At 38.8% G+C, this 17,646-nt stretch overlaps 1 protein-coding gene across 1 annotated transcript; it reads left to right on the top strand.

Moving 5' to 3' along the window:
- The first annotated feature begins 4,846 nt into the window (after positions 1-4,846).
- Positions 4,847-16,561, top strand: gipc3 (GIPC PDZ domain containing family, member 3). The gene is made up of 6 exons (XM_031307487.2): positions 4,847-5,218; positions 9,108-9,293; positions 9,403-9,583; positions 11,845-11,954; positions 13,751-13,832; positions 14,808-16,561. Exons 1-6 carry the CDS (start codon positions 4,928-4,930, stop codon positions 14,957-14,959), a joined length of 1,002 nt encoding a protein of 333 aa, XP_031163347.1. The 5' UTR covers positions 4,847-4,927; the 3' UTR covers positions 14,960-16,561.
- Positions 16,562-17,646: the final 1,085 nt, after the last annotated feature.

Raw genomic sequence — 17,646 nt, 5'->3', positions numbered from 1 at the left:
ATCGGACCAAGTCGGCTGACCAATCAGCGTCGGATATGATTTGTGAAAAAACAGTCATGTCAGCCCGGTTCTCCAATCAGAACGGGGTAGATGGCTTTCACCGACCGCCCATTACCTTATATGGTAGTCGGGTTGTTCCCTTCTTGAGACCTACAAGGCCTGTGTTATAATTGTGCTGGTGGTCTGGTCCTTTAAATAAATGATTTACATGTAGTTTTAACATCTCACGTTTGAACCACTTGGGGAATACATATTGTGATTTAACAATAGTGTTTATTATCACTGATAATAAACACTATTGTTCAGCATATCAGCATCGTGTGATAATTTATCACACTATGCTAAATCTTAAAGATACTGGTACACCAGGGTGGGGCTGTTTTATATTATTACCATAATATTAATAATAGTAACATAAAATAGCACACATGTTTATCTGAATAAGGTATACTGCTGTTTATTTTTGAAATTACATAATTATATTTATGCTTTTAAACCAGAACAAATAGCTGTATTCCTTTGAAAAGCACAGAGCTGAGTAGTAAAAGCTGGCAGCAGCCATAAAGTTCAAAAGTGAAATGACTCTTATCTCATGAATTATAATGAGCCAGGAAACAAATGAGCATTTATCTCTGTTCTTATGAAGGGAAGTGGAGGCTAGTGACTCAGTCAATTGCTCAGTTGGTGGCTTTTAATGCCACAGCATGAAACACTTAATTTCGGCCCAGCATTGTGCATGCAGCTAGTGAAGGGCCAAGTCGCTAACTTCCCCCTTAAAGCTGATTTATACTTCTGTGTAAAATCTACGCCGTTGCTATGTACGTATAGGTATGTGAAGACACAAACCTACGCCAGACCCTACGCCATAGCCTGATGTGCACCTCTCGAAAAATGTAACTACATGTCGCAGCGTGAGAGACACTTTGTTTCTCTCACTATGACTCTAGAGTCTGGGCTCGCTCCAAAGCTAATCGCAGTCATTCTCTCATTTCTCCATCGCTCTACCACACACTCCCCACACACACACACACACACCAGCGCGACACACACACCAGCGCACAAATAAATATCAGGCCACTTACGTAGGCTACGGCGAAAGCTCTGCGTGGAGCCTCCACAGAACCATAAAACAGCCTTTACTGGAGAAAAAGGCAGCGACAAATGGCAGTCTTACACTTACTGTACAATCAGCAGACCAAGGCCATAAGGCCAAAGCTAAATCATCAGCTAAGTCACATTGTAGTCACATTGGATGACTGTGTGTTACTTGTGACTACCTTGTGTGTTAAAAAAATGGAATATGCTCTAGAGGGGTGGTGTATTGAGACCTGAGACAATCTTTTTATTATGTTATAAGATTGGGTTTGTGCTTGCTGTTACATCGATTATTTAAAGTGTCCTTGAACAAACTGTGTGAGGGTTTTCTGTAGTTGACCCTGAACTTTGACCTCCATGTAAAGAGGGCTCCACTAATAAAAAAATACAAAGATCATGGCAGAAGGAGAAGGATGTCCTGTTTTTACAATTCGTATTACTGAAATTCAATTGAAGATTTACAAGTTCTTATATTGTCTGACAACGTTTTACAGCCCTTGCTATCAAGTTCCTCCAATGTTAACTGAATATTCATGTTTTTTAACATGGATATTTTGTGTGACTATACATATAAGTAAATTTCAATAATTGTCCCAGAATTCCTCTTGATGTCATTGATACATGACATCACCATACACCATCACCTTATGACAAATCAATGGGTTTGTATTGAAACACAATTCACTCTGAATACAGCACAGCTTTCTCAAGTATAAAGTATTTTACCACTCCATTGATGGAGACCCTGATCATATATAAAAAAGAAAACCAATTATTATTAGGTGGCAGTTTAGAGAAATTCACATAGATCTTAGCAAAGTCCTTTTTTTCTGACCAGGCAGTTGAGGCACCAACACGCCACCAGAAACAGAAGAGGCAGTGTATTGTCACATGCAGTAAACACACCACCCAGCCACCTACCCACCCACCCACTCACGTAATCTGGCCTACACCAGCCAGCCCACGGTCTTCCCTCCTGTCTCCCCTGCCAGGAAACAAATCAGATAGATAGGAGGAAATCACGCTTCATAAGGAAGTATGTGATGCAATAAGGGGGTGTACATGCAACGTAAGCAACAAAAGGCCTTTCTATGTTGATTCATCACTGTGAAAGCTGGATAGATAATTGGGGAACTACGCAAGTACCACTCACAAAAGCCCCAGCATCACGGTGTGTCAATTGGTTCGAGGTAATTTGTTTGGGAAAATATGCACAAAGTATGCACAATATCACAACCTTGAGGCCCTTTCCCGTAGAAAGGCACCGTGTGTCAGTAAGATGTGAAATTGACGTAAAATCCACATTCAGCACAGTAGACCGTCACTGCTGAATGAAAACAAGTATAAAAAAACTGAATAAAAGAAACATGTTTATTCATCACTGTAAATGCCTTTAGTCCTATAAGACCACACATGTAGCTAATATTAACTGTCTGAGTCATGAAGCCTGATGTAGTCAATATTTGTAAATGACACACCATCTGTTCGGAGCCAATGAGCTGAGAGACACATAAGAAAGGCATATTTAAAATATGCTTTTGCAAACAGAAGAAATATTTGTGCAGCTTATTGTTAAGGAGGGACGAAGTCCTTCTAAATGATGATGATAGCTAAATTCTAACATATTTTTCCTGCCAGATGCACATCTGGGAAACCAGGCATCTGTTTGCTTTAGAAAATGTAGATAGAGGTCATCAGCATGTATGTCTCTGCAAGAAGAGAAAGTGAGATGCCCTTTGCTTAGGACTGCCTATTATCTATTGCAAAAGGAATGGTTTGTCAGTGAGATCCTTATTATCAGCTGCTGGTGTAAACACTCTGACCTTGGGAGGCTGAAAACACCTTGGCCTGGAAAAACGAGGCTATGACGCACAGGCAGCTGCAGCTATGCACGATACAGCACAGGTGTGTAGGAATGCTTGTGAAGCAGTAAAACAAAGTACATCACATTACCCTTACAGTACAATGATGGAATACAAATGTTTGGCTTAATACAACACGGTATACACACAAAAAATACAGTAAAGCATTATGTCATGGCAGCATACAATGGCAATTTGAATGCCAAATATTAAAGACTTTTAACTTCAGACATTTGAACTATTCAACTATTTGCACATTTCAAAACTTTGTTGATACATACCATACATACTAAAAAAAATCTTTGTCTGAAGGGAATTACACAGGAATCACAATGCAGGCGACACAATCCCACAAATTTCACATTTTGTGGAATTTCCAGATCTGATAGAGATAGATAGCTTTTTGTGTCCTGGCATGACAGCATCCTTGGTTTGCACGAGTGATGCATCACATGGGAAAAAGTGTCACAAAGAAAATTGTCAAGGCAAACAGAAACAACCATCATGGCAGAACAAAATAGGAATATGTTAATCATGGATTTTCAGGGTTTAGGTGTTTATCCACTATTCAGAAGAAGAACATCTTTCAGTAATTGTCTGTCAAGCTTCAGGTTGGCTGATGAGAGGAAATCCCCTTACCAAGCTATTTAAGTCTTTTATCGGTTTCAATACATCTGTCTCAGATTCAAGATATAGAGAACATGTGTCTCTCATTATACATTTTAGTACCTTAGCACTATTTCCATTATTTGTCACTTGTATATAACGCATTTTGTTCCGAGTCAAGATACTCCATCATTTCACAAAATGACAACCCTGAAACCAAATCCCAAATGTTTCTTCTTTTCCTAAACCCAACTGTCTCGTTGTTGTCCCGCATGTCATGGAAACGTAAGCCCACCCACGACCTTTTCCTTAACTTAAGGGGCCGTGTTCATTTCACGGAATTCTTCCGTGGGCCCATCACAGAATTTTCGGCGATCCGTGTTCATTTAACGGAATTCTTCCGTGGGCCCATCACAGATTTTTTTGCGATTCCGTGAAACTGCCACAGATTTGGAGTTAAGGGGCCGTGTTCATTTCACAAAATTCTGTGAGATCAGGTTGAACTGAAATGTTGATCAATGTGCACCATCCCATCACTTTTTTAAATTAGCATCTTTTATACATACTGTATATTGTTGGTTTTAAGAGCTCATTAATACAATATATTGTATTATTTATCATTATTTTAAGTGCTATCATACGTACACACATTTTGGTGCAGCAAGGTTTGAAACTGATATTTTAAATCCTTGAATCGGTGAATTAAACATCTATTTAGCGGCTGTAACTGTCATCTTCTGTATCTGTGGGCTGTCTGTGGGGTCAAAAAGGTCAGTGCATCACCAAGGATTCACCCCGGCAACAGCCAATTTCATTCAATGAGGCCAGTGAAGGGGGGAGCACCTTACTCCCTAACCCAATAATATCATCTTACCTGTAACACTGGGACATTGTCTGTGGCCATCTCTGAGCCGCCCACTTTGGAAATCATTTATTATGTGGTAATATACTAGCCAATTTCACACTTCAGAGGGATGTTCACCTATTCAGGGTCATGTCTGTCTGGCACCCAGACTGATCTGGGGGATTAGAGTCTTAACCGTGTCATGTGTATAAAAAAACCTAACCTGATGTGTTTTGTTTGTGATCTTTATGCGTGAGCTGCCAGAGGCTCAGGTGTAACACACACAGTCCTGAACTCATAGGGTGTTGGGTTTCTATCCAGCAGCGTCTGGCTGGCCTCTTCCAGCTACTGTTACCAGGCTACTCTCATCACTAATTCATCTGCGCTCTTCACCCCAAAGCTCTGGGTGGCTATTTGTTGGTTGGTCAGCTAAGCGGGGGGAAGGACAGAGTTTCTCACTTTGCTAGAGCAGTACACCACCAGGGCTCCCAGAGGAGGCCCTTACCTGAGCTGGGGCCCAATGCAGAACGGGGAGGCTTTGAGCCCGCAGGACAAGGCAGCAGGGGCTGAGGCCATGGAGGTACAAAAGGCCCAGAACCAGAGCCAGAATCAGGGGAGTGTAGAGCCTACAGCGCCTCCGCTTCCTCCACCTTCACCACCACCATCAGGGCCACCAGAATACCTGAGACCTAAGCTCATCTTCCACACCCAGCTGGCTCATGGGAGTCCCACAGGCCGCATCCACGGATTCACAAACGTCAAGGAGCTGTACGCCAAGATCGCTGAAGTGTTCAACATCTCCCCCTCAGAGGTACAGAACAAACCAAGCTATGCATGTAAACATGATTAGGCTAATTAGTGGCATTTCCACTTTTGTGAGAAATGACACACTGTTATGATACACTTTTTTTTTTCAAGATAATAAAATGGTGTTATGCCTTTCTTGCATTTCTGGTCTGGCAGGCAAGTTGCAAATAGGTATTAGGTTTCCTTTCTAGGCTATTTTCCATGATGCACTATTGAAGATCTTTTGGTCTCACTACTATCTGCCAGACTTTGTTCTTGTCTGCACCTTGACCAGGATCAATAATGGAAACAAATAACCAGATAATGTTATGTGTAACACATACAACACAACAAGATAGGCTTATAGTAAGGGAAGTGACTTGAGTGACGTGAGCAAAACAAAACCAGGTGACGAAAATTTTGCTTTGAAAGTTATTCAAACTACAAACTTGGGGATAAGATATAGGTGCTCAGTTACATTGATGCAAATATCGTCAAAATTTCAACCTATTTTTAACAATCACAGAATATTACGGTAGCTCTTTTGCCTAATTAATTGGAAATAATCTGACAGATGATTATCAGCATTATGTCCAGCAGAGCTACATTTCAGCTCAAACAGAAAGCAAGCTAAAGTGGTCAAATACTCAACTAAAAACAGCCTTTCAAAGGGGCACTCCAGTGATTAAGTGTAGAAGCAGCAGAGGCAGAGGTAGTCCCTATGGGTGAAGCTCCAAAAACACTTGGTCCTACATTTCCCATGATGCAAATATTAGAAACTTTTCATTGGACCCTTCTTGCCTTGTAAATGCCCACATCGTTTGAAACACAGGTTTCTTTTATGTTGTTGTGGCGTCCAAGCCCAATCGAAGATAATCTCCCGATAACATAGCAAGGCTTTTTTTCTCGGACTTGACAAAGCTCCTCCAAAGCCACGTAAGACATTACAAAACAACTGTTTTCACAGTCTGACTAGTACTCCACATGACTAGTATGCTGATCTTTTGTGTGTAAAAATGTAGTTCCCTTTTAAAACACTCCAAGAAGTAACATTACCCTAAATATCTAAATACTGTGTCAAGTGAAGCTGTAACAAGTGACTGAACTGTCTGTGTTTTAGAGACATTAAATTGTAAATTAAAGGGAAATCATATTTCCAAAATGGTTATACAACATTATAGGACTAAACAGTTCATTCATAGCACTGCATGGGGATTAAAGGTGTGGTAGGCTATGCAGTCAGGTGACAGCAGGCAGCTGCTCACAAGGTCAGAATCCTTGAGAAGGAGTCTAATAACTAAACCTTTAGCAGGTCGGGGCTGGCCAAATCATGCATGCAGCCTGATACTGCTCTCAATGCTAAACACAATCAAAGGCCACAGGCGGATGTCACAGAAAGACTTATCAATGGCTACACTTAATTTTTGTATTTTATACAGGCATTTAGATGACATTTATACAGATAAGCTGGAAGTAGGTGCAACAGTAGAGTGATCAAAGAGTGTGTAGGACGAAACTCATAGTTGCGGAAAGACTAGCAGGGCTTTATGTGTAAGCAACCGATTTTCTGTCTTGTACATGTGCATGTTTTGTCTCTAGAAATTGGTTTACTTAACTAAGCTGTGGTTGTTTATGCAGTTCAACATTATACTACAAGGATAAACTGTAAAAATAGTGTAATCTTTAAAAAATGTATTTAATTAAGGTTAAATTTAAAAAATGGTGGCGGAATGCTGCTGTTCTGCATGGTTCTCCAGTATTTTATGGCAACAGAGCAATTAACATTCAACTAATCTAATACTTATCAGTATTATGAAGGCCACCATGCATGAAGGCTTTCCTATCAATGTACCTGTTGGATATCAATGACTGGAGATGAAGGGATATGTGCATTTCATAAGAGCCAACCTTGATGATCTTATAACGCAACTACCAACCGTGATTGTGCGAAGGGATCCTGTTTATTTGCCAGTTGTGTGCAGTCTGCGTGGAGTTTGTATGTTGTAGCTCTCCAATGCATTCTCATAAATGGGTTTGTATGATATCGTATGAAAACTTATGAAAACTTATGCATAACAATTTGTATGATATCTTACTTGATATATCAGACACTCTTGTCCAAATTTAATTAGACACTCTAAATTCCTGTGAATGTGTTTGTCTTCTTATATGTAAGCCATGTGGTAGCTTGGCAGCCTGTCCAGGGTAAACTCTGCCAAGTGTATGCTGGGATAATCTCCAGTGGTCCTGAAAGAATAAGCAGTTTAAATAACGGTCGGATAGATTACCATTAATCGTAAACAATGCATTGTTGGAGCCTTACACTGTAACAAATACATAATAATAAATACTAAAAAATAATCTTTTAAACCTTGAGACTTTCAAGTTTTTGTCAGATGTTGCTTTAAAAAACTGTTTATATCTAATGCAGAAGACTAGAGTGATTGATAAATGATTAATAACATTAATAACACACCTTTTTTTGGTCTTGCATGAATTGTTGTTTAATCAAGACATTAATACGTCTTTTACCAATAATTGAATGGTTTTGTCAGACATTATTCAAATAATAGTTGATTTAACGGCCTGTATTTCTACAAGACCTTGAACTGCATTCAGAATTCAAGATACAAGACTTTCTATAGGAAATAGCAGGCACCTAGATGGTGATAGTGAGAGCAGTTCCCTTGACCTCCTCGGGACTGAACAGCAGCAGCATAAAGTTACAGCACAGCCAGATGCCGAAGAAAACCTTGGACTGCAAGCAGACTGTTCCACTTGTCAAGAGAACTAGGCTACTATGAGCAATATCTAACAGGAACTGCACCAAGTGAGATAACAGTTCACTTGTGTTATCTTGAATTTCCGTCATGGATAATAAAGTCAAAGTTGAACTTCAACCTCAGGCTTCAGAATATCAAGCAAACAGACAAAAAAGACTTTGGGAGAATTTGCAAAAACTAAAGTTATTTCAAAAACAAAACAGTTATAGTTGTAAACTATAAATAAACTATAAAAAGGGCAGCCTGGAGAGAGTCATGTGTTGTTGTGCCAATGTTTGCTCCAATACATGGCTGATAATTGATGGTGTAATCCTGAGAGTTAGTTACATTTGATCTTAATATCTTAAGTCTACAGTATATTACTATCAGCTACTTATCATTTTCAGTCAATAATTCAGAAACAAACCTTTGAAAACAAGCATGATTTAAGCCCTCAAACAAACAGAAACATGTTTAATCAAGCAGTATGTGTGCTGTGATTGACTCAAACATTGATCTTAAAATATAGAGAGGCTCTTAATGAGTTGTCACATTTATGACTCATACAAAATGGCCACAATAGCTAAATCAAATTGTTGACTCTACTGCCCTCTGCTGCTTAATCCCTATACAGCACAGCTAAAGGAATTCTGATGGAGGAAGAAATGAAGAAAAAAAACACCAAGGAATGCCACAGAAACTATACAGAAACTAAACTATCACATGTATTGTAAATAGGTAGGGAATTATTGTTTTCCAAAACATATATTTTTTTTAATTAAAACTAATTTGCCAGGGATGTCCATATCTACACTACTACATGCACTTGTTTTAACCAAAAGCAGATTGAAGTTGTAGTTAGTCTTGGGCAATGTTACTGACATTATTTAAAAAGTAAAATAGTATACTTTTTCTAATTGAATAATGTGCTCTCAAATATTTAGGGGCCACTTTAAAATGGTAAATGTAATAGTATTACATTATTATATTTCTAAATGGAAAGCTTGGTGGAGTCTTAATCTTGTTTACTACAGAGTGTGGACATCATATCATAAACAATAAAATATAATATGTGTTTCACTTTTGCATAGATGGATGCTGCTAAGTTATTAACAGAAACAGCTAACATGTTGGCCCATTTCCTCGAATTAGATTCTGTTCTGCACCCTCAACTCTCATAAAGTGGACATGCAGAAGCTACTGGGTGGCCAGATTGGACTGGAAGACTTCATCTTCGCTCACGTCAGAGGGGAGACCAAAGAGGTTGAAGTGACGAAGACGGAAGACGCATTGGGCCTCACTATCACAGACAATGGAGCTGGATATGCTTTCATCAAGGTAAACAAGTGGCAGAGCTAAACAGTCTGGGCACTGTCATCTCAATTTGTAGAAGGCTCCAAACTGGGAATCTCAGCACATGTGAAACATTTCAATTTATTTATTACAGAGGATAAAGGAGGGCAGCACCATAGACCAGCTGAAGACAGTATGTGTTGGTGACCACATCGAGGCCATCAATGACCAGAGCATTGTAGGCTGTCGACACTACGAGGTGGCAAAGATGCTAAAAGAGCAACCAAGAGGCATCCCCTTCACTCTCCGTCTGGTGGGGCCCAAGAAGGCCTTTGGTGAGTGGAAAATGTTTCTCGATTACTGGGCTTCACTGTCATGTGCAGAACAGATGAAGATTGGGAATTCTAGACATGCATTCCTAAATCAGTCCGAAATGGCAATTGAAAGCAAACATATTATCATTTACAGATGGGGTTCACCTTGTAGTACATTTCTGCAAAGAAAAAAATACAATGGCTTTTATGTAACATGGCCTGACACTAAATATTGCTAGCCTACATGTGACAAATACTATAATGAGAAGGCACTGCTGTCTCTATACCCTGTATGAGTTGACACTGGGTCTGTGCACTGATACCATTAACACTCAATAGTCTTTGCACACATCTGACTTTGTAATCACTTGCACGGTATAAATCCATTCCTGATTAAATAATGGGATAAAAAGACTCAGTACCAAGAGCAAAGTTTTTGCCAGGAAGTGAAAACACTAGAATAAAACGCATGAAAAAGAAAAATTACTATTATTGCCATCCTAAGCTCTCAAAAAGCAGAATTGTGTGTTGGCCATGATTATTAAAACTGACATTAAATATCATCAGCGCCAAAAGCTGCCCCGAAGGTACGTGTCTTATGATAGGACTGTCCATACAAGGTGTAGCACCAACAGCTGATTTCTCCTAATAAGGCCACACTCTATTGTCCACAGACTCTGTTGTCCACAGTTGGTCCGAGTGGTTGATGGATTTCAGCCTTCTCCAGTACTTTTTCATATATCATCAGCCAAACAGGAAGAGGAGATAGGAACATTGAAGAGATTACTGGCTATCTGCCAATGAGCCTGGAAAAGTTATTAAACTGAGCAGCTACAATTAATTGACCAGTATTACGGTTGTTATGCCTTAGCCTGAAGAATCTTATGTGACAGTAGATGGTCTGAAGTAGCTCTGCAGGGAAAAGTATGGCTATGTTAGAAGAGATTTGAATAAATAAACTTTGAAAAACTCTTAGCAAAACATAGAAACAAAATACATTTCTTTGGTTGTCAGTTCTTGTTTACAGACTGAGTCTTTAATATTACAGAGAAATTGAAGTACTTTGTTAATTGTTTTTGTGAAAAATTAAATATGCAGTATATGGCTAATCACCTCTTTAAAGTCAGTTACTGAAATAAGTTTTCATTCTCAATCATGTACCGAGACAAAATTGAAAAGGCTTGAGGTATTTTTCATCAGCCACAGGAGAAAACGAGGCTCTTCAAAAAGTATACTGTAATGAATTTCAATTTCTTTTTTCTTAGTTTACAATTCATCTTCAGGCATAAGACATGCAAAACAGGAAATAAAGCACACCTTTTATAGGAATAGAGAAACAACCTCCTGGAAGCTTCGTCTACAAATAAACAGGAGCAGACATTTTGTATCTGGTATGACATCCCCTCAGAGTCCTTTTGCTGTATAAACCTGCCATTCCCAATTTTAATGGGTGTGAAGTAAATCTCTTAATAATTGAAACACACACACACAATGGCTGGCTGCCAAATCTGCATATGATGGATTAGATTTCATGTGTAAAATGATTTATTACACTAATTACAATCCTGAAAGTAACAGAGGTGGGACCTCTTTATTGCCCTAAATGTCAGAAATAATAGAGAGAGAATACATGGTGCGCAGAGTGCAAGCAACATAATTGTTAACACAAACAAAGTTATTAGGCTTGTCAGTTAGGGAGCATGGTACACATTCAGTCTATTACACAACTATTCCTTTACTGTAACTTTGGAGACATCCTAAAAATAAAAACGCATAAACACGACTGGCTTCGACACTGTTCTTTGTGTAGGTGGGACACGACATCACAACAAGCTACACACTGAAATTTGATTTGAAATGTCTTGCCCACAGGCAGCATGCCTCTTTAAAAATGAATTATCATTTTATCATACACCAAGTTATTAAAACAATATTTCATGTCTTATGGTAAGAGACAAGAAATACACATCTGAACAACAGTATGTGAATTATAGTTTGTTGCTTTGGTCTTTGTCTATCCTCGGAGAAATGTACTGTGTGGGAAAGACTTGTGGTTTCTAAATGATAGAAGCAGAACATGGTGGTTAGCAGTAAGAGCCACAATGGTCACAGAGGAAGGAATGCCACCTGCAGAAACAATGTTGAAAAGGACAGGTGACCACTGTGACGATGTCACAAATAAAAATTCCACAGATTATCTCTTTAATTTGATTAATCGTTATCATCCTGTTTGTGTGTGTGTGTGTGTGTGTGTGTGTGTGTGTGTGTGTGCGTGTGGTCAGACATGATCGGAATGAGGACGAGAGCGCCAAAATCTACCGAGGGCAAGATGGTAAACGGGAGGGAGACGCTGCGTCTTCGCTCCAAGGGTGCTGCTACAGTTCAGGAAGTGGTGAGTTTCACACACTCTACTGGACAATGACCACTTAATTACTGTCAATGTCACGAGAGTTGACAGAAATTCATGCTGTCTTTTATGGTAGTTAAATATTATCTTAAAAACGAAAACTGAAATAAATGTTTTAACCATGCAAAATTGTTTTTGTTTAGTTTCATTTTGTATTTATTTTCAGTTTACAAAAGCTATTTTCCACCCCTTACAGTTTTAGTTTTAGTTTCAGTTTTAGTAATAACCCTGAACTGAACTGAACAGCCCCAGTTGACTCTGATCACAAATCAACACACAGTCACAAAATATTCATTATTCCTGGAACAATGTCTACATCAGCTTCGCCGGAAGTGACCTCTGTAAATAAATTGATTCAGACTTCCTAAAGGATGTTTCACATCACACTGAACTATGATGTGAATCCTCTGAGAAAATTTGGAGGCTGAAAAGGTTAACTGGGGTAAACTCAAGAAGGAACAAATAGAATTAAAGCTGCAAGCAACGATGGACGGGCCCTCGCAGTCGCCGCTCCTTGCGACCGTGAGTTTGCGCAAATCGTCACCAATGAAAAGGGAACTCCCTGCTGAGTTCAATGATACCTCACACAAGACTCGTCACGTACGTCATACAGTTCATCAGCTGTGAAAGGGGGCGTGGCCAAAGCATAGGGGTCGGGGAAACCTTTACCATTTAAAAAGAAATTATCTGCTGAGTTCAATGATACCTCACACAAGGCTCTACCTTAAATGGTTAAAATGTTATGAAAGGGGGCGTGGCTTAAGTATAGGGGGCGGGCCAAACCATCACCAATCAAAAACAAACTCTCTGCTGAGTTCAACGATACCTCACACAAGACTCTACGTCATACAGTTAATTAGCTGTGAAAAGGGGCGTGGCTAAGTTATAGGGGGTGGGTCAAACCATCACCAATTAAAAAGGAACTCTCTGCTGAGTTCAATGATATCTCACACAAGGGTCTACCTTAAACGGTTCAAATGTTATGAAAGGGGGCGTGGCTTAAACATAGGGGGCGGGCCAAACTATCACCAATGAAGAAGGAACTCTCTGCTGAGTTCAATGACACCTCACACAATACTCTACCTTAAATGGTTAACCAGTAATGAAAGGGGGCATGGCTTAATCATAGGGGGCGGGCCAAACCATCACCAATGAAGAAAGAATTCTAAGTTTCATGTAAATCGGATGATGTTTATCATATAAGGCGCATTTCCTGTTGCTAGCGGGGGGCGCTATGACCAAAAGTCAATTTTGGCCTGGAGCTGTCCTCAGGCTTGGACCCTTGTCAATCGTGAGAATTTTCGGGCATATATGACAACGTACACTCAAGTTACAACAACTTCTTTGTTCATCGCTAAACACTCAAAATGGCTGCCACGCCACGCACACACCGTTTGACGAAAAGTTTTTCTTTTAATAACTTTTTATCTTTAAGGGGTTTTTTTTTGGTGAGTTTTTGAATATGTTAAGCCCCTCAAAAAGCCAATTAATTTGGTGTAATAATAATAATAATAATTCCTTCAGTTTCAATAGGGCCTTTGCCGCTGTCGGCGCTCGGGCCCTAACAAGCAGTGAAGACCTACCAGCAATACTCAATGTCATCTTATAAACTTTGATATATTTATGTAACATAAAGATAAGTGATAAACAATAGCCCAAGATATGCATGACTCTTACATGTTTTGGCATGAGAAGGTACGCTCTCACAGAGTTTGTATCACCATATTTAGAGTGTGAACACCATGAAATCCACCTCTGTATTTTCCTGTCCGCTCTGCCAGCAGAATGAGTTTGATGAACGTGCCATGAAGAAAGTGGACGACCTGCTGGAGAGCTACATGGGCATCAGAGATCTGGAGCTGGGTAAGACCAACCACATAACACTCGGGTCCTTAACATACACAACACATTTGAGTCTATGTTTGGATGTAAAGACATGTTCATACACAGTCAGTGGGGTTTACTGAGGGCTGTAAAAGATTGGCAAACTGCCTCATGTGTGCGCCTGCTCTACCCACTGACCCAACCCGGCCACATTATTAACATTTTCAATGATACTAGTTTGCCCTTTCCCAGACTTCCAAGGGCAGTGGCCTGTTTTTCAGATGGACGTTTGGCTCTTGAGACCTCATTTTTAAAAAAAAGGCTCATGATCTTTTATCTGCTGTTTGGCTGCATATTTTCATCCAAATATTGTGGAGGGTATATGGTTAATTAACAAAAAATAATGGTGAGAAAGGTATTTGAAAGAAATTCTGTTGATGACCTAATGCAACAACATTCAGCTAGATATCATCTATCACTGGGGGATACATACCGTCCTTTTATTCAGATATCTTCAGGCTTAGAGAAACAAACTATTTTTCAGTTCCTGTTGTTTAGGCAAAGTATATACAGTACATACTGAGATAGTATTGACACATGAATTAGAGAAGATTTAAATAGTCTGACAGTGCATTTAACGTGGGGATTACAGTACACTCAATTTTGCCTGCTGGTTAACTGATTCGGTTTGCTATGTAATTTGAACATCAAAATAACATCAAAATACGCAGTTCAATGAAGATTTTGAATGCATGTATTTCCTGCACACGAAGAAGCGGGCTGTGCCCATTTTAATCATTGTTATGTTTGATGGTTCATTAATACAGTTTGAGATCATTAAGGTTGCTCCCAAATCCCTGCTCCCCTAAATCATGACTAATCGGCCAATTTCATGATGTAAAATAATAGAATATTAGCTATGTCTAAATACATTTTTGATGCCTTACCAGCATTTGGTGGTAGTTAGTTAAACCTGGATTGATTAAAATCTGTCCCGTCCCTTCTTTTCCGCAGCAACCACCATCGTGGAAGCAGGTAAAGATAAGAAGAACCCTGATGACTTTGCAGAGGCCTTGGACTCAGTTCTGGGAGATTTTGCTTTCCCTGATGTGTTTTTATTTGAAGTATGGGGAGCTATTGGAGATGTCAAGAATGGTAAAATGTAGAGTCATTTACCGTATACACAACATCAAGATAAAGAGAGCGCTCTCTTCTCTGGTACATCTAACTGGGAAAAAAAGAATGTGTAGAAGCTTTTAACTTTTAATCACTTTAATTAAAACCATGCCAGGGACTGCAATTAATTCAACCATTTCCCTTTGAACAGTCAAATTACAATAATCTGCCCTTAAGCAGATCATCACTCTTAATATTGTCCTGAAGTTTGACAAATATTTACAATAAACACAAAACACAGAAAATTGCAGTGTAGGTTTTTAATACATTTGTACTGAAAGACTCAAAGATTGAAATGAACCTTTATGGTGTAGCAATTTAGCTGATGATCTTGTTCAGGAAAACAGTGACAGTCAAATTAGCTAGTTTACAAGAACTCTTCCTCTTTTGATTATAGAAAAAAAGTATACAAAATGTTTGTATGCCTCCCTTCCCGTTTATACCATTATGTAAAGGATATGCTAACAATGTGTCAGGAAACACAAGGGGACAATCAGCCAGCCATCTAGGAATCAAGGAAGTTAGATAAGCTACGTAAACTTTTTTCCTCTGATGAAGACCCACTTGGAAAAACAGGGGAGCAACAAGGAGACATGTTTGAGTCATCCCAAAGTCAGAATGTGGTCTACTTCTCCATTACCAATAATCTATGCAAGCTAGTGTAAGTTATAATATGTTTGCACAGGTTGCATTATATTTATATAGAACTGGTTTACTCTTTTCAATTACCAACTGGCCCCAGTGCAATTAAAACTTCAAAAAAGAAATTGCAATTTAAATAGTCTAAGTGACTGATATGAATCTCTGTTTTAAGACACAATTGTCATCTGAAAATGTAATCATATGATAATTAATGTCATGGGGATATTCTCCAGATGTATGGTCCTGCTCTGCAATTCACATTTTCCTACATTATCATTACTGTCAAATAAGAACCAAGCCCAAAATTCCCATGATAAAACAAAAAAGCAAGACAAACAAAGCTATCTTGTGTGCATGCAAACCATTTCCTTGGGGTTTCTTGCAGCAATTGTTGCCTGAAAAAAATGAAGGTCTTCATGCCCCACTAATATTAAAATACCATTGTATCACATATTCACTTGCTTCCCACTGTTGCTAAAAGTTCACAGAAAACGTTTCTGGTTTGATTCAGAGAGAGAATGTAAATATACTTGACCAGTTTGTTGCCGTCTTTATACAGTACCACTTAGTTTCAATGTGCTGCTCTCTCTGTCTGTCTCTGCATAGGAGAGTATTTACTGTAAAATAAACCAAAACAAAAAGAAACATCAAACTACATGTTGGAGTTTGAAAGTTTCATGTTTTCTGCCTTATCAAACAATTTAATCAAAGAATTAAAGTCATATTTGTTGCATACATGTAAGCCAGTAAACACTGAACTTCCAAGTTTCAAAATGCAGTTTGACTCGACTTCACTCATTCTGGCTACACTGTTTCAGCTACATCAATATTTGTCTAATAGCAATGTTTTCTTTTAACTCTTTGTAAATGATTGCACCCCTTAATGAAGACCTGAAAATGTATGGCGCAATTCACATGTTTAAATTGTTAGTAAAAAGGTTGAAATCATAGTTGTCAAGCCTTTGTGTGTTTAACAGAAAAGCCCATTTAAAAGATTTTTTTATTTTCTGCATTTTACTAATCCTTTACAGGTACAATCACGTGCATTTCTATCAAGCACAGTCAACATTTACATTTAATTTTCACTGGATGATACTCCTAAAGAGTTAAAGCAAGACACATCTCAGCCGTTATCAGTGATTGGTTTGGTAATTAATTGAGTGACACTCTGATGGACATGTGTGATAATGCAATGTGTAAAACAGATCAGTGTGGATAGCTGGGTGAAAAAATGACTTTTAGTTTCATTATATTACATTACATTTATATTGTAATTTTCTATCTACAATGTCACCATGTTGCTATTACACTGCCCAAATGATCAGGCTGAATTTGAATTATCAACTGAACATCTGAACAACTAAATCATCCCCCACTCCCTGTTCAGTTATCATAAACACCTCAGTTGACGTTTCAGTTAAACATCTCTGAGAGATGCAGAAATAACAAGCTAGCACTGCAGTGAGGCCCAGAGGAAGAAGGAATTTTACTTTCTCCAGATGTAAATATTGGACTTTAGTACTGGCTCCCACCGTCACTCACTGATTCAAAGACAAGTAAGATGATTAAGTAAGCCTGTGTTTTTTGTGTCAGTTCACCCAAATTTAGACATGTGTATTTTCTCATCTACCCTTACTCACACTTGCACTTAACCTTCTGCAGTTACTTAACATTTTTTCTCACTTTAAGACATGTTTTTAACTACTGAAACAAAAAGGAGTAGGCCTACACATTTTGAAGAAAGAAGAAATCATCTTTAAAATAGAACCATCTGAAAGTAGCGCAAGCAAACGATTCCATTGGAACCTAAGTTTCACTTTCATATTCCAGCAGAGATATTAACATTGGTGCGCCGAAGAAAGCAGAGAAGAAATAAACAGTGAAGTTATGAGGTGCTAGTAAATGTACAGTGTAAGTTTCGATTTGTCCATGAATAAATGTTGCATCTCCTCAAGACTAGTCTATATCCACGACATTCCACTTCCGGGATTACTCCGGTGCAGCCGGTAATTCCTCCAGATGTCCCTCATTTTCG

The sequence above is a fragment of the Sander lucioperca genome, chromosome 11 (assembly GCF_008315115.2).
Source record: "Sander lucioperca isolate FBNREF2018 chromosome 11, SLUC_FBN_1.2, whole genome shotgun sequence".
Lineage (NCBI taxonomy): Eukaryota > Metazoa > Chordata > Actinopteri > Perciformes > Percidae > Sander > Sander lucioperca.
The sequence above is the reverse complement of the archived record's forward strand: the minus strand, read 5'-3'. Positions and strand labels throughout refer to the sequence as shown.